At 50.1% G+C, this 21,801-nt stretch overlaps 9 protein-coding genes and 1 non-coding gene across 10 annotated transcripts; 1 reads left to right on the top strand and 9 right to left on the bottom strand.

Annotated features, from left to right (window-relative positions):
- Nucleotides 1–7: 7 nt before the first annotated feature.
- On the bottom strand, nt 8–1,092 carry GGS25DRAFT_520640 (uncharacterized protein; the record flags this gene model as incomplete). Its single annotated transcript, XM_049263909.1, has 4 exons — nt 8–240; nt 330–432; nt 486–628; nt 699–1,092. The coding sequence occupies 4 exons, from the start codon at nt 1,090–1,092 to the stop codon at nt 8–10; spliced, it is 873 nt and encodes a 290-aa protein (XP_049117808.1).
- A 532-nt stretch (nt 1,093–1,624) lies between these two features.
- GGS25DRAFT_486451 (uncharacterized protein) lies at nt 1,625–2,226 on the bottom strand. Its single transcript, XM_049260633.1, has 2 exons — nt 1,937–2,226; nt 1,625–1,863 (listed from the first exon to the last, which is right to left on the bottom strand). Exons 1-2 carry the CDS (start codon nt 2,104–2,106, stop codon nt 1,662–1,664), a joined length of 372 nt encoding a protein of 123 aa, XP_049117807.1. The 5' UTR covers nt 2,107–2,226; the 3' UTR covers nt 1,625–1,661.
- Nucleotides 2,227–3,037: 811 nt separating this feature from the next.
- On the bottom strand, nt 3,038–5,821 carry GGS25DRAFT_486450 (uncharacterized protein). The gene is made up of 3 exons (XM_049260632.1): nt 5,782–5,821; nt 3,218–5,729; nt 3,038–3,151 (listed from the first exon to the last, which is right to left on the bottom strand). The coding sequence occupies exon 2, from the start codon at nt 5,354–5,356 to the stop codon at nt 3,695–3,697; it is 1,662 nt and encodes a 553-aa protein (XP_049117806.1). The 5' UTR covers nt 5,357–5,729; nt 5,782–5,821; the 3' UTR covers nt 3,038–3,151; nt 3,218–3,694.
- A 2,143-nt stretch (nt 5,822–7,964) lies between these two features.
- On the top strand, nt 7,965–9,184 carry GGS25DRAFT_530857 (uncharacterized protein; the record flags this gene model as incomplete). Its single annotated transcript, XM_049265431.1, has 2 exons — nt 7,965–8,234; nt 8,316–9,184. Exons 1-2 carry the CDS (start codon nt 8,066–8,068, stop codon nt 9,182–9,184), a joined length of 1,038 nt encoding a protein of 345 aa, XP_049117805.1. The 5' UTR covers nt 7,965–8,065.
- Nucleotides 9,185–9,283: 99 nt separating this feature from the next.
- Nucleotides 9,284–10,835, bottom strand: GGS25DRAFT_236287 (PEBP-like protein). The gene is made up of 4 exons (XM_049257057.1): nt 10,355–10,835; nt 10,250–10,278; nt 9,656–10,192; nt 9,284–9,544 (listed from the first exon to the last, which is right to left on the bottom strand). Exons 1-4 carry the CDS (start codon nt 10,495–10,497, stop codon nt 9,507–9,509), a joined length of 747 nt encoding a protein of 248 aa, XP_049117804.1. The 5' UTR covers nt 10,498–10,835; the 3' UTR covers nt 9,284–9,506.
- Nucleotides 10,836–11,066: 231 nt separating this feature from the next.
- Nucleotides 11,067–13,202, bottom strand: GGS25DRAFT_530854 (asparagine synthase-domain-containing protein; the record flags this gene model as incomplete). Its single annotated transcript, XM_049265430.1, has 4 exons — nt 12,298–13,202; nt 11,814–12,233; nt 11,211–11,756; nt 11,067–11,159 (listed from the first exon to the last, which is right to left on the bottom strand). Exons 1-4 carry the CDS (start codon nt 12,952–12,954, stop codon nt 11,067–11,069), a joined length of 1,716 nt encoding a protein of 571 aa, XP_049117803.1. The 5' UTR covers nt 12,955–13,202.
- Nucleotides 13,203–13,372: 170 nt separating this feature from the next.
- Nucleotides 13,373–13,444, bottom strand: GGS25DRAFT_t40. The gene has a single exon. It is a non-coding gene; the product is annotated as a tRNA-Met (tRNA).
- A 99-nt stretch (nt 13,445–13,543) lies between these two features.
- GGS25DRAFT_236257 (uncharacterized protein) lies at nt 13,544–14,921 on the bottom strand. Its single transcript, XM_049257056.1, has one exon. It carries the CDS (start codon nt 14,601–14,603, stop codon nt 13,728–13,730), a length of 876 nt encoding a protein of 291 aa, XP_049117802.1. The 5' UTR covers nt 14,604–14,921; the 3' UTR covers nt 13,544–13,727.
- Nucleotides 14,809–16,928, bottom strand: GGS25DRAFT_236190 (glycosyl transferase family group 2-domain-containing protein). Its single transcript, XM_049257055.1, has 8 exons — nt 16,689–16,928; nt 16,538–16,633; nt 16,325–16,473; nt 15,941–16,267; nt 15,654–15,881; nt 15,411–15,592; nt 15,172–15,355; nt 14,809–15,114 (listed from the first exon to the last, which is right to left on the bottom strand). Exons 1-8 carry the CDS (start codon nt 16,804–16,806, stop codon nt 14,962–14,964), a joined length of 1,437 nt encoding a protein of 478 aa, XP_049117801.1. The 5' UTR covers nt 16,807–16,928; the 3' UTR covers nt 14,809–14,961.
- Nucleotides 16,929–17,427: 499 nt separating this feature from the next.
- Nucleotides 17,428–20,058, bottom strand: GGS25DRAFT_530852 (sulfate transporter 4.1; the record flags this gene model as incomplete). The annotated part of the gene is made up of 4 exons (XM_049265429.1): nt 19,491–20,058; nt 18,478–19,367; nt 17,843–18,374; nt 17,428–17,741 (listed from the first exon to the last, which is right to left on the bottom strand). The coding sequence occupies exons 1-4, from the start codon at nt 19,813–19,815 to the stop codon at nt 17,428–17,430; spliced, it is 2,061 nt and encodes a 686-aa protein (XP_049117800.1). The 5' UTR covers nt 19,816–20,058.
- Between the last annotated feature and the right edge of the window lie 1,743 nt (nt 20,059–21,801).

Here is a 21,801-nt window from a genome sequence, read left to right as displayed (position 1 = left end):
ACCCAGCCTAAATATAATCATCAACAACAAAGTCCCCCGGCCTCGGCTTGACCTCGCCGTTCACGGGCCTCGGTATCGAGTGCGTCTTCACAAACTGCCGGACGGACTCGTAGTCCTTGCACATGTGCATGCGGTCCATGTCCGCCGTCAGCCGGCCCTCGTGGCCGCCCCACACGAACGGCACGATCCCGACGTCTGCGGTGCACATCAGGCGGTGGCGGAGGTACTCTACGCAGTGATCTAGGTTGAGTCAGTGCCTATTGATGCTTGAGCTTCCTGGGTAGGTGGGGGTGGGTAATATAGGGCGCGGATTTCCAAGTCAAACTCACCGACGTGCAGGCTTTGGTAGTACGAGGTTGTGGCCGAGAGAGCGGTGTGCTCTACTTGGCTGGTGTAGTTGAAGTTGAAGTAGGAGTACCGTCTCAGCAGATTCTAGGACGACTGTTAGCTGACGTGAGTTCTAGCAGTTGTGTGAAGCAGCTTACCAGACAGTGCAGTTGGTGGGTTGCTTCGATCAGCACCGGGTGCCCGACAAGTCCTTTCTCGGGGTTGTCGAAGTAGGCGTGTTTCTTTGGGTCGATCCCGGAGGCTTCAGCATCTTCACTCGGCACTAGGAGGATACCGGCGTCTAAACAATCCATGTTAACGGCCATGGACTACCTTCCCCTTTATAAGGTCTAAGCTTGGGATTTACATACGGATCTGGGTCAATTCCAACCAGGCGGCCTCTGTATCTGCAGACTCATGTTCGCGGTATGTGCTATTCTCCCGGTTGTAGAACGGCGTGTTGAATCGGGTTGGCTTGGAGTCGGCCAGTATGCTACGAACCAGCGGTGCTACTCCTCCTGGAGGTTCCGATACGGTCCGGCTGCCTTGGGAGCCGCGCACAGCTTGGAGAGTTATGATTACGCTTACCACGTTGGTGGTGACGAGGGAAAGAACGAAGGCTATGATACATAGCGCTGTGCTCCAGGAGTGCGACTTTGGTCTTTCCTGTGGTGTCTCGAATGTATACGAGTCATCGTCAGAGGAAAGTAGTCTAGCCGTCGACGACTCATCTTTCGGCTCTGAATACTCGGACGATCTCGTCATAATTCCTTTCCTCTCTCTCCGTCAAGTTTTCATTCGGATCAACGACAATAACTTTGGGGAAGATAGGAGAGGGAACTGTACTCTCGACGATGGATTGCGCAACACACCTCCCCACTCCGTTATCATTTCATGGCTCAAGATTGTCATCGTTTACCTACCTAACTGTAAGCACGATAGGCTTTCCCAGTAGGATTTGCGGCCATCGGAAACTTCTCCCGAAGATAGGATCGTGTAGCTACTAGGTAGGCAAGCTGCCATGTCGTGTTAAGCTAGTTTGCCGCCTGCACATGACCGGGCTGCTTATTCGCGACGGGTAATAGCTCGATGCGGAAGGTCACTTTTCGCGGTAAGCGAATCATCAAATCCCTGGGGTTCAGATCCTGCAAAGAATACAGGGTCAATTGCTATTACTCGTGATCAACCACGTTCTACTGCTTTGCCCAAAGCCATGTGGTCTTTTCAGGGTTCTGACTTTCTTCAATCAGTACTACATAAGGCTTGAATCCTAAGAAATACTACTCAGATAATCATATCCAGGTGCTTATTAGGTAGATACCCTCTGTAACTGGCTACCAAATTGTTCTTTTGCATCGATAGAACCCCAGTTCCACTTCCGTCTTATCCTCGGCACCCTCACAACGCACAGACAGCTCGTCAGCGCAGTGCTTTGCATGATGGGTGCTAAACGTCTTAGAGTCGAGGAATTCCTTCCGATTTTCCATTCCGTATCGAAGTTTCCTCCACTGGTATAGGCAATGCTCACCATGCACCCTAGTATCATTTACGAGTTAGTTCTTACACAGAAAAGGGGGTGGTGGGTGGTCGATAATATTCCATCACTAACCGCTTCGTGTAAATCTTGGCATGCTTCCCCTCCCAGAGGTCCGTGACGGAAATCTCTTGCGTCAGGTTCACGTCCACAAACCACTTCCGGTCCTCGAAGACCGGATACTTGTCAGTGAGCTCAGAGAAGACGCATCGCGAGGGAAACCATCCGTAGAAGTTGGGCTCCATGAGACAGCCGCGAGCGACGGCATCTGCGCTGGTCCGGCCGCAGTGATTCCATTCCTCGCGCTCAATCTCCTCCGGGCTCTTCGCTGATGCTGTTGAGAGGGAATTGACTACTTGGAAAAGTATAAATATGACGATGGCTGTCACGAGACCTGCGGCAAAAGGCCATGCCTTGGAGCGCAAATCATCTTTTCGGGATCGCGGTGTATCATTGTGCTCGCCTAGCTGATTATATTTGATGCCTTGAAAGCGTTCCTCGTTTTCTCGTCCAGAGGCCATTCTTGTGCGAGCAATCCCGGGGTTAGACCATATATCTTTTGTGCTAAATACTTCGTGATAGCAAAGGTGCAGCGCTTCGTAGAAAGATGCCGTGGAAATAATGTGAAAAGGTCGAAGTCAGTAGGCTAAAGCCGACATGACAGTTGAATCGTAGGGTATGACGATATTCCACTTCGTGCTACCCATGAGAAGCTAGAGACAATTACAGGGTTGGGTTCCGCGAGAAAAAGCCTGTCAGATCCAAGACAGGAAGCTGTGACGAGTCACGATAAGCCCGCGGAATCCTTCAGAAAACCGCCCAGGTGGTTATCCACCAATACATCATATATCGACTAAATGCTCATCGTATACACTAGCAAATCCACACATTCAAGCAAACAAGGGCCCCTACAGAGCCCATGGGGAAACAGCCATACAGCAAGGCAGGGTCTGTTTCAAGAAGGGCGCAATAGATATACCTCCCGTGATAGGGAAATGAGACTAAGCGGCAGATATGCCAAAAGCCGATTCGAATCGCGTGCTGAAGAAGATATGCCCGAGTCCCCTTAGCGCTTAGGATGATCACTATAAGTATCCAGCTGTGAATCAGTCATACCAACCCAAGAAGCCTCGTCTCCATCCAAACATTCATCTCCAGCAGTCTACTATCTACGTCCAAATAGTCAACCCCCAAGACTCATCACCTCAGTCACCATGAACTACTCATTCGTCGTCGTCATTGCTCTCGCAGCCATCGGCCTTGCCGCGCCGGCCCCCAAGCCCGCTGAATGTGAGACTCAACCCGCTCGGTAGTCGTGATTTCTAATGGCTCTTGAGTGCTAACAACTTGACATAGACATCTACGGTATTCTTGCCTCCGCCGACGAGGGAGACTCTGTTGAGTCGAAGTAAACGATGTCGCATGGAAGGGCTTAACATGGGAGATTGTGTTTGAAGCTGCTTCTTTGGAACTAGACTGCTAGGGGCTGGCTGTGTCTCACGAGTCGTGATTCGCTCCCCCAGGTCATCAGGTCGTCGCGTCGTCGCGAGATAGTTCTATGGGATGGTAACTTCGTGGAGCAGGAGCACCTAGTATTTAGATGCCTGCAACCTGCAGTGCCTAAGACATTCACATAGCTTTCTCAATCGAAATTTGCCACCATTGACTCTTTTGTCTTAGCATTTAGGGTTGAACCCTCATCACTCTTATCACAATGATAGTTTTTGTATCCTAACCTAAGTCAACTGCTGCGCCGCCAAAGTACTTGATCAGAGATTATCGGAAGGGTTCTGTATCTGCGGTCGTGCAACGACACAATAATCTACCTTACCTCTAAACTAGATCGAACATCTGCACAGGGTATCCCGCCTCTTGCAAAACCCCCAAAGCGTCCCTTTCCCCCAACTCTTCCACCGTAGGATGTTCCAACAGCCCCCTTTCCACCAGCCCAGACAGAAAGGGCTGGATCCTCGGATCTTCTTGCGAGATACTGTTTGTCCGAACATCGACGAAGCCGGCGCTATGAAGTCCCATCAATGCATTGGCATTCAGTAGTCCGCGGAGATGCGCGGGAAGGTCGCCGAGGAGAGCCTGGCCGAGCATCATGTCGTGAAGATAACTCTCGCCTACCACTTTATATTGCATCATTTTCGGAGCTCCTGGTGTGCTGGGGACTGGACGCAGTGCTATGGGCTTGGGACAGGTGAATAGGAGGCATATTTCGTCTTCTGGCGCAATGGAGGCCGGTGCCAATCCAATATGGCCATCCTCCGTAACAAAGAGAGCCCGACCAGCACAAGCATTATGCGCACTGTTGAGATATCGGTTTAATTCTGCTTGGTGCAAAAGCGACTTGTCTTTCCACGCCATGTCAGACTCAATAAGCGCGTGTACTAGCGAGAGGCACTTGAGATAAAGGGGTTCGTGAAGCGCATTCGGAAGCCATCGATCACCTAGGTTGTCGACCCAGAGGGTGCGAGTGTACGCTTCAAGAATGTGTTCACGGGACCTATGCGACTTTCTCATGATGGTATCATCTTCAGCGGCCAGGAGCAGCCTGCGTAATTCCTGGGCAAAATCATCAAGGCCAGCATCCGGTGGTACTCCCCCGTAGACGTGTATGATGCGAGCGACAGTACCGCATGGGATACCGTACGCTTGAATGGTGTGGTCATCGATAGCAGAAAAGGCGGGCAGTATATCAAAAAGGGGCGGCAAGACTGCGTGGATTGGCAACGAGACCATACCGGTCGACCAATCCGGAACCCAACTTGGAAGTCCCGGTATGGGTGTTGTTGTTATTGTAGTACGCAGCTCGCACTGACTCAAGATCAAGAGCTTTCCGAAATCCTGTATATACTTCCTGGTCGCGTCAGTGTATGCCTCAGCGACACTTTTGGAGTAATCCGGCACAATGCCGATACGATCCGTTTCGCGAAGCTGTCCCATAACGCCGTATATACGGTCTCGCGGATCACTGCACTTCGACGCCCCAAGCTGCCGGCGGAGATTTGAGAAGCGAAACCCCCTTTTCGAGAACAGTGCAACATTGTCAGCCTTTTCGAGGCAATGTCGGAAGTGTTCCATCTCTGCAGCGTCAACTACATCGGCTGCTATAGCCTTCCGCTTGATGATGAATATGGCTTTACAGAAATGCTCCCACTTCATCTGTTTATGGCCATACTGCAGGACTCCTTCGCTTCCACCAAGGCCGATCTCTTGCCTGATCCACAATCGTTCAAACCATTCATAGCGTATGATATTATAGATGGACGAAATCTCTTGCTTGTTTAGCCCAAGTTCTTGCTGCATATCGGCCCACTCTGGGTTACTAGCAGCACCACTTGGCGAAGGCTTCACAATGCTAGAGCCAAAATCGACTTCGACACTGTCTCCTATCCGCTGGAAAATATCAAACCCGACATCGTTATCTGCCTGTTCTGGCCCGACAAAAGCGACAACTCTACGTGTGAGTCGGTAGATGTCGCCCATCATCAAAACCTGCTTCGCTCGCTCCTCGTAGTCCTCCTGGTTGATGCAAAAGGCATCTGCCCAGACCGTTCTCGGCCTGTCATCATACCGCAAATACTTTAAAGCAGGGTTCGGACCAACTACACGCTATTACACCGGTGTACACCAAGTGTATTACATCCAACCCAATCCAACTACACCAGACCCACTTTCTAAATCCACCCAATTACACTTTTATGTCCCGTGTAGTTGGATTGGGTGTAATAACGTGTATTTATAGTGGATACCAGCCACCCAAGCCACAGGGCACAGCCACTGTTAGTGTTTACTAGTATTTTTGGTGTAAACACTAACAGTAAGGCTGAAATATTAAAAGAAGGCTGGGATGGCCCGAGACCTAAGGAAATATCGTGAGATTTGCCCTCAAATTTCTGAAAAGTCCCACTTACTGATTGTATTCAACGCGTTTAATGTTTAATATTCAACGCGTTTGATATTCAACGCGTTTGATATTCAACGCCCGTTCCTTTTTGATTAAATTAGCCAATCACAAAAATCAAACACTCAAGCCCTTTCAGGTCTTTCTAATCAGTAAACCTCCCTTCTTGTCATATATAAGCCTAAGCATCTGCCCATTAAACAATCATTTTCAAACATCATCAATGATATCTTCATTTACAATGATATCTTCATTTATGGCGACAGTGGCGCTCGCGATACCTTCAACAGGTTGGCAATTACGTCATAGCCAAAACACCAAACTTTATCACGAGATGATACTTTAGGTAGGTAAAATAGCCTCATTTTGCGAGCGCTTTTGCCCCGCTTTTAATGTACACCAGCAATTTTCGTAAGTGTAATACACCAGAGGGGGTCGTGTATACACTACACCGGAGGTGGTCGTGTATTATAACCAACCCAACTACACCAGAGGGGGTCGGAGATGTAGTTGGGTTGGTCCGAACCCTGCTTTAAAGCTGTCGCTAGATTCTGACCAACGAGAAATTTGACTTGGTAGATGTTGTTTTCCGGTTGTGCGACTTCCGCAGATACCTCGACAGGCTCAGCTGCAGAACCCCACACGTACGATAACGCTTCAAACGGTTGAGGGCTTTCTTGACCGAGAATGGCATGATATAGCCGGAGACGAAGTACGTCGGTGAATTTCCCCGGCTGTACGTCAATGAGGCGGATCTCGCGGTCTCGGAGAAGCGGGAAATAATTTAGGACCGCCATCCGTAGAGCATCGAGCGTTGTATTGACGCCATGATCGTATCGGCTGAGTGAATCCATTGCATCCTTCAAGTATAGTGCGTCGCTCACCCCCGAATAAGAGCACGTGATTCCTTGGCTGGTCACGTGGTCCCAAAGGTTCCAATGCGATGTCCTGACGGGTATGCGTTTATAGTTGAGGAATGCGTCTCTCTGAGCTGCTATAGAATCTCACACCTACCTACGTACACAGGTAGGTACCTAGGCACATGGGTACATATCATATCTCCCTATCACCATGGAGGTGATCAGATTCTTTTCCAGAAGCGGATTTACCCTATGCTAAGAGTCTCGTAGATATACTGAGGAGTCGTAGAGGATATACCCAACCTAGGTAGGTTGAGGCTGTGAGATCTTACGCTGAAGGCAAAAGGTGTATCGTCGAACACACGAAAATCTACCCTAGATTTATACTAATGCAAATACACTATCCGTCAGTGTAACATGTAGGCAGTGATCCACGCAGCCCCTTAATAGATCACATGACCCATGACTCTGTTCTGACAAGATATAAGTATCTAATCTGAAAATGTCTACCTAGGACCTACCGAGGTAACTACCAGATATCTCTGTTATAGTAGGTGCTATCTAGGTAGGTAGTTAGCTCTTCACCCTTTTGCTCTTCATCCCAGTCAATCTCGCTACCCCGTAATACTTCAAGGAAAGCAATCCTCAAAGAGATGAGGTACATAATTCCAAGTCAATGGCGCATCCCAAAGTAGAAACGCCACGCTTACTTTCATTGCATTATTTCTTGGGGTAGATAGATGGGCTTTCTCACGAGTCACCACATATCTAGCTTGCCGTCACGTCCAATTATGTGTTCTCTCGCGAGACGGGTGGCGGACTCGTGCTACGCCAGTGTCTTGTTTACCCCAAGATGGGGTTGTAAGCTTCGAGAACATCAAAGGTGTAATATGTAGCTATTAGGTCAGCTTAAATCGTGAATATCAGGGCGAACGAATACTCCAGACGATATTTAGGTCGGTATTTTCCATGTATTTCTCAGCCCCCTGAAATGAAATATCGTTCCTAACACTAGAAACTTTTAGGCAATGATATCAGGACACAGCTGCGGTTTCTCGTAGGTAATAGTTCGCGATATTCTATTCTTTAAAGGGTTTGTCGTGGCTGCAGTAGTCGAAAGGTGGATGTGGTGGAACACATGGTGGTGACAGATTGACGAATGATATAGAAGAATATCCAATGCAGATGCCGACACCCACAAGTCGGGATATCCTGCTCATCAAAAGAGTGCATATATCGACGGCTGTAACCAACCATCCCTATATTGCACGAGGCTCTAAAACTCGAGGGTATTGGGTAGATAGAGTGCCTTCAGGTGCCTGTTGAATATGTGGGATTCATATTCCCCAACAGTTCCTCCCAGTCATCTTAATCTATCATTTTCGTCATATCTCACGGCTAAGAATCTAATCAGTACTTATATGTAAAAACATCATGAGCGATACTGCCCTCTACGTGTCAAACGGCACCTGTTTCTTCGGGCCGGGCCAAGTGTCCGACCCAAACTTCATCCCTTGTGGAAATGCCGCGCTGTCGGGCCCTCAGCCCTGCTGTTATGTTGGGGATTACTGCCTTTCAAGCACAGCGTGCTGGGATAGGAACAGTACGTTCTTGCCATACTCACTTGCCTGATCTTCCATCGCTGCATCAAGCGTACCTCTGTGACTAATCCCCACCTTCACAGCCGTCGTAACCTACGTCGCGGGGTGCACAGACCCCACCTTCAGCTCTCACGAATGCACCAACAAGTTCGACTACCCGAACCAGCAATACGTCGCCATGGCGCGGTGCGACGGCGAGAACCTGGACATCTGGTCGGGGTGCTCGCACCATACCAACTGGACCGCGATACAGAAGGAGCCCGACTGCACCTGCAACGCCTCGGCCCCGCTGATCCGGAACCCTAACGGGCAGTCCACGCTATACGAGATCGCCAGCCTACCCTCTACCCCGGGGGGCACCATCTCCTTCAACCCCACCACGTCTCCTACAATACTGCCTACGTCGGGCTCGGCCTCCGCGACATCTGCTGGAGCGGCGGCACAAACTGCATCGCCCACCGACGGCACATCAGGCCTATCATCGGGCGCGAAAATCGGCATCGGAGTCGGGATAGGGGTTGGTATCCCGTTCTTCGCCGCACTGCTCCTCGCCATCATCATCCGACGGAATCGGGCCTCTGCCACAGAGCCCCCAACCGCTGAAGGGCAAAACTACATACCACCCCCCAACCCGCAGACCGCTGCCGCCGCGACAGCGCCGCAAAAACAGCAGCAGTCACCCATGACCCCCGGAAAAGAACTAGCCTCAACGCCGGAGCCGCGATCGCCGAGCCCGGCGTGGTACGGGTACAAGCCGGAGCTGGCAGCGCATTCAGCGGCGCATAAGCATGAGTTGTCGAGCGAGCGGCAGCAGTCAGGGAGCGGCGTGAGCTCGAGCTGGAACTCGGGGACGCTGAATAGTCGGGAGGTGGTGTCGGAACTGTCGAGCCATGATGCGATTACGAGCGCGGTGGATCGGAGGTCTTGGGAGGGGGGCGTTTCGCTTATGTAGTTAGGTAGTAGGTTAGATGCATAGTAGATAGGGGGTTTGCTGTGCAAGTACTAAGTGATACTCTGGTTAAGCCTCTCGGAAACAAACGCTTAATGTCAATAATGATCGAAAGGTGTTGAGAAGGAGTGGCAATACTATCAGAGTATTATAATATACAAGACGGGCTGCTGTTCATCGCTAGAGACTAGACGTTTTTCAACCTTCCCGTACCACTATACGCGAACTACTTGGCAGTATTCAAAGCCAAACGCACATATAAACCAAGATACTTTCAACCCCTCAGGTAGCAAGAGCACGCTACTCACAGCCTTACTAAACATCATCATTGCTCTTCATTCTGAGCGTAGATAAAATTCGCCGCTGCTCAATAATCAGCACCAATCCTGCCCAAATAGAAAGCGCCTCTCCAAAGAGACAGGACACTAGGTGAAAACGAAAAAAGAAAAAAAAGCATAGGGTCGCATAACTCACCAACAGGCACCAGCCCATTCTCCTCCGCCCAATCCCTAACCCCGTGCCTCTGCCTCCCCGTCCCCCAATGCTTCCGCTCCTCCGGGCGACTCAAGCGCAACGGGTCCGTCGTCCCGTTCGCCGGCGCGAACAGCAGGAACACGTACCTGTGCTTGCCCGTCTTAGCCGGTGGTCCGGGAGGTTTATACGGGATGATGTCCGTCAAGCCAGACAATGATAACACCTTGTGAGTATCCGGCTGCGATCTAGAAGAAGAGGAAGAGGGGGAGAGCTTCACGCCGGTGGCGATGAAATGGCAGAACTCGGACCACTCCGGGTTATCGCGGGAGGGAGCATCCGGGTCGGTGATGGTGATGGTGTAGGTCACGTTTGGGTTCCCATGGTGGTGGTGCACCGATGAGGATGATTTGCCTGGGCGCACTACGATGGCGGGCTCATCCTGGACATCGTCTACTTTTACGGTGTTGCCCAAGTCTGCATGCTCCCCCGACGGCCATGTGGCGTCTAGGAGGAATGAGGGGAGGAACTTGTCGATGACTACCGGTGGATTAGTCGAGAACAGCTCTTATCATCGCTTTAGTCGTGAAAACTTACCCGTAGGAAAGATATCGGCCTTTTTTAGCCTGGAGTTCAATTAGTTGGCATGTTAGTTGGCCTGGTTTCAATGAGTCGCGGTCGAGTAAACCTGGCTACACGTACTCATGTTGAACTTGATATACATCGGAATCCGACAACGGCAACTCAGGTGGCGCCATGACAACCTGGTCTATGTAACGTTCAGTTGCTACCACCGATGTTGTCGTGAGCAATAAAGCATAGAGCCATTTTCGCGCTTGCGACATTTTGTCTCAATATACAAGTTGATTTACTTGTTTGTTCGTTAATCATTGGCAAGTAATCTAAGGTTAGGTAAGTAAAGAGGAGAATAGGAGAATAGGAAAATAGGACATCAACGATATCGGTTCAAGACAGTGGCATTGTATTATCGTGATGTCATTTTCATGCAAAAGGAAGAATCCTTGTAAATGCTACATTATGTACCACTGCATGCCGCGCATACTACATAGGTAATACTAGGTTAGGTATGTAGTTGTATCAACTTTGCATGTACCCTTCAGTATATCTTCCAATACTGCATAGGGTAAAACATTGAGCGTAAAGCAGAGGGAAGTCTGGCTCAGACATGCCTTCTAGGCGTCATTGTTGGTAGCTGACCATTATTACAAATACTCCAAAAGGGTTACCACGATTTATGTAGAAACACACTGATGGGGATCAGAATAGGTTGCATTTCAAAACCAACTCGGAAGTATCTGAGAGTATCATCATCGCCAGACTATTGAACCCTACAAGCTCATCGCTTCGATGTTTAGGCACCTACCTACATAGCATGTAGTAGGTAGCCAAATACCTAGCATTTAACGGGCTCTGGTCGGGCAATGATTTGTGTACCGCGATGTCTACCCGTGGTTTCCATCATCGCTGTCCTTGAGCCGAATTGGATCTGTTGCTTCGTTAGTCATGCCTTAGAGTACTGTTTGAATTTCTGTCTCACCGCTCTCTTCTTTTCTCTCGCGGTCCGCGGTAGTCCAAGTTTATCGGCCAGCAGCCTCATTATTCGTTTGGCTGGATCAATGACGGCAGGGTGAAATGGATTTTGGAAGTCACACTTCTCCCAAACTGGAGAACCGACAGCAAACCTGACAAATTCTTCGTCGAGATAAGGAAAACGGACCTCCTTGCCCCAATGAGCCATCACTCGATCGTCACGACCTAGATTTCTTTGCCCGATACGACCAATGTCCAACTTCAACTCATCAATAAGACGCGGGTATTGTCCATTTCTGAAAGCTGCTTCATGTCGTGAGTAACCACCAAATAGTTCATCTGCACCAAGGCCAGATAAAAGAACTCGAGCCGGTGAGGTAACTGTCGGTGCAGTTTGCTTCCACTCGGTCTTGTCTATGTAGGAATAGCCGATACCTCGTGCAGAGAAATAAAGCGCAAAAGCAATAGATAGGTCCATTTCTGTTTCGTGGGGATACATAAGCGAAACGACTCTTGGTCTATGTTTCATGGCTTCTTCGAACGTCACATTCACCTAATCAGGCACGTAAGCTTGATGATCCACGGTAAGCTCTTTCTTTTCAGAACCTACTGCAATAAAACGCCAATATCGATCTGGACAGGTAGACTTCAGTTCAGCAAAAGCCTTGCGGCCCGTTTCTCTATCCGGACAGGCTTCGTAAATATCCGGCGGTGGATCTGGTCGCTTTTTATATATTGCAACCTGACGGGGATTTTCGAAGGCGACATTAATCAGATCTATTCCCTGGTTCGCAGGGATGAACTCGTGAGCTAGTCTCGCAAGCATTGTACAATCAAGTCCGCCAGAGAACAGAACCGCGACGCGAACGTCCGCGTCGGTAAGAGTATGTGGCGGCTCTGGAATGTCCGATACACGTAACTTGAGCGATTCACATAACTGATACTTGAGGATTTCGACTGATGGTGAATCGAAGTCCAGCTTGTGCTCGGGCGGTGGCAATGTCACATTGAAACTACCGATCCCCGAAACCTGTAAATATGAGTTTATAGGAATACTGCACGCATACTTTCATATTTCGCGTAACAGTACTTACCATGTGATCGCTTGCAAATAGAACCCAATCATGTTTGATAAAACATGTATCAAACTTGAATGCCTTAGGTGTCGCCAGATGAGTATTTAAATTTATAGAATAGATGGCATCTGCCTGAACTTCTTTCCAGTCGGTAGCAGGGTCCGCGATACTGGAGAATGAGATCGAGTTGCCATCCTCTGCTAGATTAAATAGAAGCGATCGTCGCCCAAGACGATCCCGAGCGAAGAAGAGACTCTTGGAGTAGGCATCGTAAAACACAAATGCAAATGGGCCATCAATTTGGCGAAGAGTATTCAGAATATGGGATTGTCGAGCTTCAAGATCAGACGAGTATGAGTCAAGCTTAGCCAAGACAAACTCGGCATCGTTTTTTCCGCTAATAGGCTGCCCATTCATTTTCCAAGCTTCCCCATTCCAGCATAGGATGGATCCGTTGGGAGATGATTCCAAGGGCTGCTTTGCAACATGGTCCCCTCGCAAAGCCAGAACGGTGGAAGTAAAGTTGAGATGGACAGTCGAATCGCCATTCTCGAAGGGAAGTTCACGGCAGACTTGGCCATAATAATCAGGTCCACGATTAGACAACAAATGTCTCAGCTCGGGGGATATATCTGGTATGGCAACTGTGGATATGACTGCATGGATACCACACATTTTTTTCTGGAAGAGGCTGGGCTGGCCAGTGAAATTAAAAGTGATGAAGCCAAGAACATGAAAAATAAAAGGAGTGAGTCTTCAATCGCGTCGCGTTCAAGTTCTTTCAAGCTTCAGCCACCCCCACGTTACGTAAGGTATAGTCTATTATGTAATACGTCGTACCTAGGTACCGCATAGACCAGGGAAACTTGAACATGAAATTTAGGACTTCAACTAAGTAACACGTGGCTATCGGGAAAGCATGAAATAATTCGAGAAACTATGACCAGAGTGAAAAGAGTATTGGGAGGACAATGAGGCATATGCAACCATGTTAGTAAAATGTCGTGGCGTAGTGGGGTGGGTGAGAAAAAAAAACCTCAAAGAAGGATTCGTGAGGAATAAAAAAAAGGTCGAAAAAGGAAAAGTCAAAGACTAGCACCTCTCCGTTTCGATCGGAGGACCTCCGGGTTATGAGCCCGGCGCGCTTCCACTGCGCCAAGGTGCTTTTTAATCAGTCTTCGAATGCTGCGATGTCATGGGTAAGATTAAGATGCATTATAATCCTAAAGCTTGAAAGGTTGAATCTCGGAATGATTTGCATCGTATCGATAAGACTAGGTACCAAAGTATTTCGTAGTGACTTCCAGGTTACATAATCAACAAACAATACATAGTAGAATAGAATATCCCACCACGTAAGGTAGCTAACTACCTAGTAACCTATAAGGTTACATATTACGGTCTTGTCTGTCTTGTCTTCTTACCCATTCATAAAACTCCCAAGCATCTCACAGCTGCTGATCCTCAGCTTCTAGAATAACATCAACATGAATAGATGGCCACTCCCTTCTCAAAATGTCGGCCAAGTACTTGATTCCCCACTCTTCACAAGCCCGATGGCCGACACATACCACAGCCATATGCTTCTGGACCGCCGCCTGAAGCCCCTGCTCTCGCTCGGCACCGGTCAGGTATACTATCCCATCGCATTCTTCAGCAGAAGGTATCAGGCCCAAATCAGATGCAAGTGCTGATACACGCTGTACCTCCTCTGGGTGAAATGCATTCATGATAGCCACTGCTTTGACCACCTGGTGAACATCACTTCTCTCATTATTCTCAAATCCAAAAGCGGCCTCGATAGATGGGAATTCAGGCTTGACCAGCTCCAGGAACTCTTTCCTTGACGCTTCCGATACAGGACCCACCACTCCGATGGCCCTCTCGGGAACTCCCTTGTAACCTCGGATCACGCTACTTCGATCCAGATCTAGCCCTAGCGTTGAGGCCAGAGCGACATTGTTACCCACGGTGAGCACTTCATCGAATCCCTTATGACAAGAAAGTATAGTAGTTCGGCGAGGTATCCGTCCACGGTCAAGAAGCCATGGCCGATGCAGAAATGCCAATGGCGTCCCCGAGCTTGACGATGAAATGGCGGCATAAAATCCAGGAGTGGGAGTGATGCTCACGACAGCGTGAGAAACCTGGTTGCTATGAACATCAAATCTATTGGAGTGAGGAATATGGTAAGCAAACGGCGTGTCTCCATCTCGTAAGGGAAACAAATGTTGCATATAGCTTGATAACTGTGCTACAGTCGGCAGATTACCTGACTTGGGCGTCAGAAGAATATCGCCAACAGCACCGGCTTGGGATGCCATAGTGCTCGATGAAATTGGTGGGATTGTCTTCTTTCAAGTCTACCTGTCCATTCTAAGACGCTATCTATAATACCGCCCCTGAAATTCATAAACCAGTAGCACCGTCATGCGTCATGCTGTAGGTGGCGTACCTAGTAGTATACGCTAGGGGTTTAGTGCCCCAGGCATGAGACAATGTCCTATGAAAGCCTCGTGGTCTGCGATGTCACCCAACTCTAAGCCTTCGAGTTTTAAGTCTTCTATCGGATCGTGTTTGTCTTATACTCGTCCCTGTCCTCTTACTACCCCCAAGCCTTTTCTCTGCTCCTATCTAGCATTTGGCTTATTCTTACTGCGCAAGCATCATTCCCAAGCCAGCCTATTTCTTCCTGATTACGAAGAACTCCTTTTCCGGGCTCAAAAATGTAGTAAGTACAGCGTAGCCATCGGCGAGGTTCACGAAAGGCCTCAGCACGTTGCACAAGATTTGTGTATAGATCATGGAAGTCCATGGAATACCGGCATCCCAGTCCTATATACATATCTTGTCAACAACCACCTTCAAACAGATCATGTCAGCATTACTCACCTGGAGGAACAGCGACAATGTAGTGTAGACAGTATATTGGGCCATCTCGAAGACGATGACGCGGAAGAACCATAGCGGGACGGGCGCCATGCCCTGACGTGACACACACATCGAGGTGAAGCTATGTATAAGCCACCACGGGACAGCAGTGATACTCCGCTCTGTGACGAGACAATAAAAACAACTGAAAGTCAAGTTTTAGTCAAACATCTAAAGTCATCGAGTCTATGCGTGCTTACTATAGAGGGCCCAAAAGACACCATAACCACGAGTAAAGCAGAAACAGACCGTCTAATTCACCTATGGTTAGGATACCACTATACCAGCGTCGCCGTTGTCTCACGAAGTCGTGAATGGTCGCCGGAGAGAGTTCTCTGGCTATAGCAGGGACCCATCCGATTCGAAATCCCCTCTTCATAGCCTAGCTTAATGTTAGTATACTGGCTGACCTTCTCATTGCTGTTCTGGGTAGTGATACTTACTCCTAAGAGAAACCAGTAGTCTTCCGTCACGCAGTCTGTCTCCCATGTTACTGCATTTTGTACCTTACCGCTGGCAATGAGGAAAGCCCCATGGATGCCCAATGAGGCCTTTTGCACAGCGTTGGCCTGGAATTGGCAACGACCATAGTCATCGGTTACACGATTGATGTCGCCAATCTGCGGAATAACCGCGCCCCAATAATTATGGCCGTTATAGTGTATAACCCCCTGGTAGGACGAACATGATGAGCACAATTACTGTCTCGGAGTAGCGCGCAGGCACTTACGGTTCCTAGATCAACTGAGTCTTGCTTAGATATGAACTCGACGCAGGTCTTAACAGTGTACTCGTCAATCATAGTTTCTTCGTCCAGATACAAGACCCAATCATCATCTTGGATTTTCCTATCGATCCGAAACCACTCGAGAGCTCGGGCCTTGTACTTCGCCTTTCGGGGTTTATAAGAACTAGGAACTCCATGTATGAAGACGTGATCTCTAAAGATGCCGTGAAATCTTCCGGCGTATTCCTCTTCACACAACACATGAAGAGACACCCGATCATCGACCTTTTTATATAGGTCTTGGATTGCAGCCACTGAACGCTCGACGATCTACATGGATGTTACTCGAACGCCCAGACAGGTAGTGCGCAATCTGTATCACTATACCTCTTGTTGGTCACCACGAGTGACGAGACAGATGAGTAAGCGGTTGAAAGACCTCTTGACGGGTTGGTTGTTGAGTCGAAATGGTCTACAGGGCCACCACGCTCCGAAAAAGCTGAGTAGGCCCATGGGGCGATTCGGCAAGGCCAAAACTGTCCATCTCACTCAGGTTAGCTTTCCAGGGTAACATTACAAGGACCGTAAGCAGGAACTTACCCATCCAAAGAATTGTATCTCGTGTGAAAGTCAGGGAAGAGTCGGTGGGTATGTGGAAGAACGGAAGTTCCGGATTGTTGAAGAGAAGGAAGAATACTACGCAAGCCCGGTCAATTGCAAGTTAATACATGGATATGACTTAGGAACATACAGTTATACGTGATTACCGTCGCAACAGGAAAAATGATCCAATTGTATTGTACCACCTGGAAGATCCTCTTCGACCTCACGGCATGCCATTTCGACATATTGTCATATTCCGCTGTCATCTTGGGAACGACGTTGTAGGTAGGTACGGAGACGGGATTAGCAACAAGGGGAAACAAACTTGGTAGGTATCTGGAAAAGGATTTTCAAAGGGGGAAAAGGCATGGGATTTCATATCTTGAATGCCCTCGAGACTTACATCTATCTATCTATCACCAACAGCCCTTGCTTCCACCCGGTAATCCTCCCTATCGCCGGTTTCCTGGGTCTTGGTACTTGCGCTATTGATAGGTACACTACTTGACCATGCTTGAAAGGAAGGATGCCTACCGGCTTACACCGCCCAGAGGATGGGAAAAGATCAGTCCCGCCCACTTTACCTCAGATATTTTGATGTATCATTTTGCTGTACCAGCGATATATCGGTGCATACCAAGCCATCTACGTATCACCCTGCAAGAAACTAGCATGTACATATCAGTACTAGCATGTTACTGGACACAAGGACCCTAGCCTTTTGCTATCCTGGCAGAGATGTATGGAGTTCATATGACTTTATTACGACGCCGGGTCAGTGCGGCGGCACAGGAATCAATAACCTAACAACCAAGATTCCGCCAGGAATACGTACAATCTCCTATCCCCACCACCCCCCCCCCCCCGCTCTCCCTCGCTTTACTAGTCTAGCTCTTCTCCGTAGCAACACCCTTCAAGCTATCGCGGTCCCGCTCGTCCCAGATAGCCCTTTCCAAGGAAGGGTAGACGACATCAGCATCCCCATCCATGAACCCATCATCGGCGTCCACGAGCCGCCACCCGGCGCGCGCAAACCGCCTGCGGACGCCCTTCGTCATCCCCACGACCCGCACCTGCACCCCGAGCCCGAGCTGCCGGCGCACGTCGTCCTTGAGCTCCGCCAGCGCCGTGACCCCCGTCGCGTCCACGAACGGCACCATGCTGAAGTCCCACACCACCAGGGACAGAGGCATCTGGCGCACTGCGAAGGGTTGCGTCAGTGTTTGATCATAGGTACTCCCTACAGAAAGGAGAGAAGAGAGAGAGAAGGCAATCGGTAGCTGGGTAGGCAGGCTAACATACTAACGACCCCGCGCAGGGCGCGCAGCCTCTCGAGCCGCCTCTCGGCCGCCACGCTCCACGAGCGCTCCGCATCGGCGCGGTAGTGCGGGTTCTGCACGGACGGGTACACAAGCTGGATCGCCTCGAGCGCGGCGACTTTGTTGCGGTTCGCGTTCGGGAAGAACAGCGAGTCCGTGAACCGCACCAGCGTCGTGTCCTCGGGGAGCGCCGGGCCCGCCACGCTCTCCGTCGTCGTCGTCCCGGCCCGCGGGATGCTGCCGAAAGAAGAGTCTCCGGCTGCTGCTGTTGCCGTTGTGGTGGTGGTGGTGGTGGTGGTGGTAGCTCCGCTGGTCTGGATCTTCGGCTTCGCGAACGCGGACCGCAGGAGCGTCCATGCTACGCTCCACCCGGCGGCCGCGCCGATGCCAATCTCGGCCGACACGAAGATCGTCACCCAGAAGGCGACCATGCATGCGATGAAGTCGGCGAGGGAGATGCGCCAGTACCGCCAGATTAGAGATAAGGGGCCGAAGAGGTGTATGACGGCCATGATCTAGAAAGGGGGAGGGTAAGGTATTAGTGGGATGAGTCTCGTGCGCGAAGGCGTCTTGGTAGGTAGGTAGGTAGTAGCATCGTAAGAAAAATGGCCAGCTTACAATAATAGCCGCTAGACTAGCCTTAGGCAGCCAGTAAAGCGCAGGGGAGAAGACATACAGCGTCAGGATGATGAAGCCCGCGGTGATCGCGCCGTTCAGGGGGCTCTTGACATTGCATTCCGAGTTGACCGCCGTCCTGGAAATCGCGCCGCCCACCGGCATGACGCCGAAAAACGAGTTCACGATGTTAGTGACGCCTAGGTAATTAAACTCCTGCGTCTGGTCAACGGCATAGTGATTCCTGCGGCCGAACGCCTTGCCAACCGCCTGGTGCTCAAGCGTGCACGCCACCAGCGGCGCGATGGAGCGGGCCGCGACCTTGGAGAGCAGGACGCCGCCGGGGGCCTTGGGGTGCTGGATCCCGTGGGTGTTGACTTCGCTGATGTCCCAGATGTACTCGTCGCGGTCCTTGTTGGCCAGGTAGGAGATCAGCGTAAAAATGACCATCACGATGATGGCGCGGCTGCTCGACGCGTACCTGATGGCGAAGTGCTTGTGGCCCCATTTCTTGCCGACCTTCTGGAAAAGCAGGAGGACCAGCACCGTGCCGAACCCGATCCCGCAGGTTGGCCCGTCCCAGTGGGGCAGGCGCTTGAGGACGTTGCCGAGTTGGTTGAAGGCGCCGTCGGGGACTTTCTCGAGCCCGACGAGGGACCCGACTTGGCCCATGCCGATGACGAATGCGGTGGCTGATATGAAGCCCGTGAGGACGGGGATCGAGACGTAGTCGAGGAGGAAGCCGAGTCCGAGTAGACCTATTAGGAGAGACCATATGCCGACCATCATGGCCACGGCGGATGAGATGTCAGTGGGTGAGTATTCATTCTTGAGGTCGCGGATGATTTCTGCGGTTAGCAAGCCTAGAATTGAGGTTGGTCCTGTAGACAGGTCTATTCGCGTAGCACTATTAGTCCATTTCTACATCTTGATCACCGTGTACAGTAGGTGTACAGTTAGGTACTAGATGCCTATCCATGAACACTCAATCCCAACCCTCACCCCCAAAAACTCACCTTTGGACGTCCCCATGAACACCATAACCGCCGCCGGGACCCAGCACGAGTAGAGGCCATTCTGGATCGGGATCGTCGCGATCTTCGCGTACGCCAGTCCCTGGGGGATCAGCAGCACCCCTATCGTGAGGCCCGCCATGAAGTCCTGGAGCAGCCACGGCGGGTTGTAGCGCGGCAGCCACTGGACGATGGGCAGCTTGTCGAGCAGATACTGCTTCGCGGCGGACGGGAGCTGGGGCGGCGTCACGCGCGCGAATTCGGCCACCCGGTTGAGCGTCACGTCCGTGCGGAGCTCCGCGCGGACGGCGGCGATGTGGCGCGACATGCCTAACCTAGTAGCTGGGCAAAAACTGTTATAGTGAAAAGTAGGCTGAAATCGGTATTGGTGTCTAGGTAGGTAGGCAGCTTTACTCTGGTGGGTAGCTTTACTCTAGTAAGTAGATGAGGCTGATCTATCTATCTCGATATACCTACCTAGCCCCGTTGATATAAACTAAACCAAACACCCCAGACGAAGGCTATATAGAGGGGAAAGTGTTCCACAGATCATAGGTAGATCGCTACATAGTAGTAGGAAGAGGTAGACGTACACAGACGCACAGGGTTGTTTATGGAGGTTGTTTCCGGAAGCAGAAGGTATCATGGGGAGAGCAGCATATAGGTACGAAGACACACTTCAAATCACAGAAGGCAAGCGATGAGTGCCTACCTACCTACTTACCTACGTACGTAGTAGGTATCCTCAACTTCGGACAGCAATATCGCTTTGGGAGGTGATGACCACACCCCCCCTTCCCCATCCCCCCTCCCCCCTCTCCCTTTTCTCCCCCTTTTCGGCACATTTTCGCCACTCCCTGTCGGCACCGAACTACGACCTACAGGATTTCTTTTCTTTTCTTATACGGCCTTGTTGGTGCCTGTTTTTGAAGAACATCAGTTAGATTGGGGAAAGGGAGAGGGAGAGGGGACACAACATAAAATCCGATTGCTGGTTGCACGTTTTAATGCAACACGTCAGGGCGAAGGTTGGGGGACTATGGTCCGGGAATGGGCTACGGGCTACGGGCTATAGTGATTAGTAGCTGAACAGGTTTTTTCCTATCTGGTTGACTCCCTTCTGTACCTCGTACCTAATAGAGATTTTGGAAGGATACGGACGAATCTGACGACTTATGATTAGGCGCTTTTGTTGTGCCTAAATGCAACGGTACCTACCTATGCCAGCGATGCTGGTTGATCACGTAAAAGGGTGGCACCCTCGTCTAGAGATGCGCGGGGTAGGTTGATTGCAATGACCTGTAGTGAGTTGGAGCACTTACACATGTAAAAGTAGATGCTGTACTGGGTAGATAGGTAGGGAGAGAGGTAGGTACTACGGTATGAATGGAGATAGATATCTTTCCAAAACAGAAACGAGATCTCGCAACCCTAGTAGGTAGTTCGGCCTGCAAGATGAGCGAGCCAATGAAATAAATGAACATACAGAGATACTAGGATTCAACCAGCAGCAGCGCTTACCATCTGTACCTATCACACAACTGTAATGTGATCATGATATCAATATGAAGGATAGTTAGTAGCTGTCGTGGCATTGCTTTAAAGCCTTCCAGTCTTCTAATCCGGGGAAGACCTAACAAGCAATCGGCACCTCTGAGCGTGGTACTAGGCAAGGGATCAATAAATAGATTCACTGGTCCTTCCTGATCCTTCATTCCCGGGGTGTCTTATATATGGACAGAGCAGCATCCGACGGCTAACAACAGCATTTTAATATTCACCTACGCACGTAATATTTGAACTTTGAACTCCAATTCAGTTACGAAGCTTTCTAGCAATACCTACTTACTACTGTGATGTAGGCAAAACCTATAGAATGTCGTCAGCCTATAGTTCCTTGGTATTCTTGGCGAGCTATACTAAGACAAACCCGAGTCTTCGGGAACCACGGCCAAGGAACGCGGCCAAGATGCGCCGTCTGCCTAGACGGCATACACTAGTTATTTGGCTATTGCGGACCTCGGAGGGCTTGAGCGTGCCTAACAGGTACGGAGTAGTTGATAACCTTTCTAGGATAGATGCAGCAAGCCACATCATGGAAATCCTATAATTGAACTCGCACGGAACAAACGGCATAGGTAGAGAGGACGGTAATACAACTTGTATCTACTTATGTCAAACAACATGGCGTCGTAGAACCACAGTGGTCAGTCAGGGCATTATTCTACCACCGCGGGGGGCATGTTGGTTTCTGTTGTGTTGTGTTTTCCTGCAGCCAAGCAGCTTTGAGCCTTCTGAAAAGTTTCCCCTCTAG

The sequence above is a fragment of the Hypoxylon fragiforme genome (genome assembly GCF_022984875.1).
Source record: "Hypoxylon fragiforme strain CBS 206.31 chromosome Unknown GGS25scaffold_4, whole genome shotgun sequence".
Classification (NCBI taxonomy): domain Eukaryota; kingdom Fungi; phylum Ascomycota; class Sordariomycetes; order Xylariales; family Hypoxylaceae; genus Hypoxylon; species Hypoxylon fragiforme.
The sequence above is the reverse complement of the archived record's forward strand: the minus strand, read 5'-3'. Positions and strand labels throughout refer to the sequence as shown.

Coding starts and splice junctions, on each gene's coding strand:
- GGS25DRAFT_486451 (XM_049260633.1), bottom strand. CDS start 2,106: ATGGAGCCCAACTTCTACGGATGGTTTCCCTCGCGATGCGTCTTCTCT. Junction 1,864..1,936: donor GCCAAGATTTACACGAAGCG/GTTAGTGATGGA, acceptor AAATGATACTAG/GGTGCATGGTGAGCATTGCC.
- GGS25DRAFT_236190 (XM_049257055.1), bottom strand. CDS start 16,806: ATGACAGCGGAATATGACAATATGTCGAAATGGCATGCCGTGAGGTCG. Junction 15,882..15,940: donor ACTCAGTTGATCTAGGAACC/GTAAGTGCCTGC, acceptor TCGTCCTACCAG/GGGGTTATACACTATAACGG. Junction 15,115..15,171: donor CATTGTCGCTGTTCCTCCAG/GTGAGTAATGCT, acceptor ATATGTATATAG/GACTGGGATGCCGGTATTCC.
- GGS25DRAFT_236257 (XM_049257056.1), bottom strand. CDS start 14,603: ATGGCATCCCAAGCCGGTGCTGTTGGCGATATTCTTCTGACGCCCAAG.
- GGS25DRAFT_236287 (XM_049257057.1), bottom strand. CDS start 10,497: ATGTCGCAAGCGCGAAAATGGCTCTATGCTTTATTGCTCACGACAACA. Junction 10,193..10,249: donor GGCCGATATCTTTCCTACGG/GTAAGTTTTCAC, acceptor ATCCACCGGTAG/TCATCGACAAGTTCCTCCCC. Junction 9,545..9,655: donor GAATGGGCTGGTGCCTGTTG/GTGAGTTATGCG, acceptor ATTATTGAGCAG/CGGCGAATTTTATCTACGCT.
- GGS25DRAFT_486450 (XM_049260632.1), bottom strand. CDS start 5,356: ATGATGGGCGACATCTACCGACTCACACGTAGAGTTGTCGCTTTTGTC.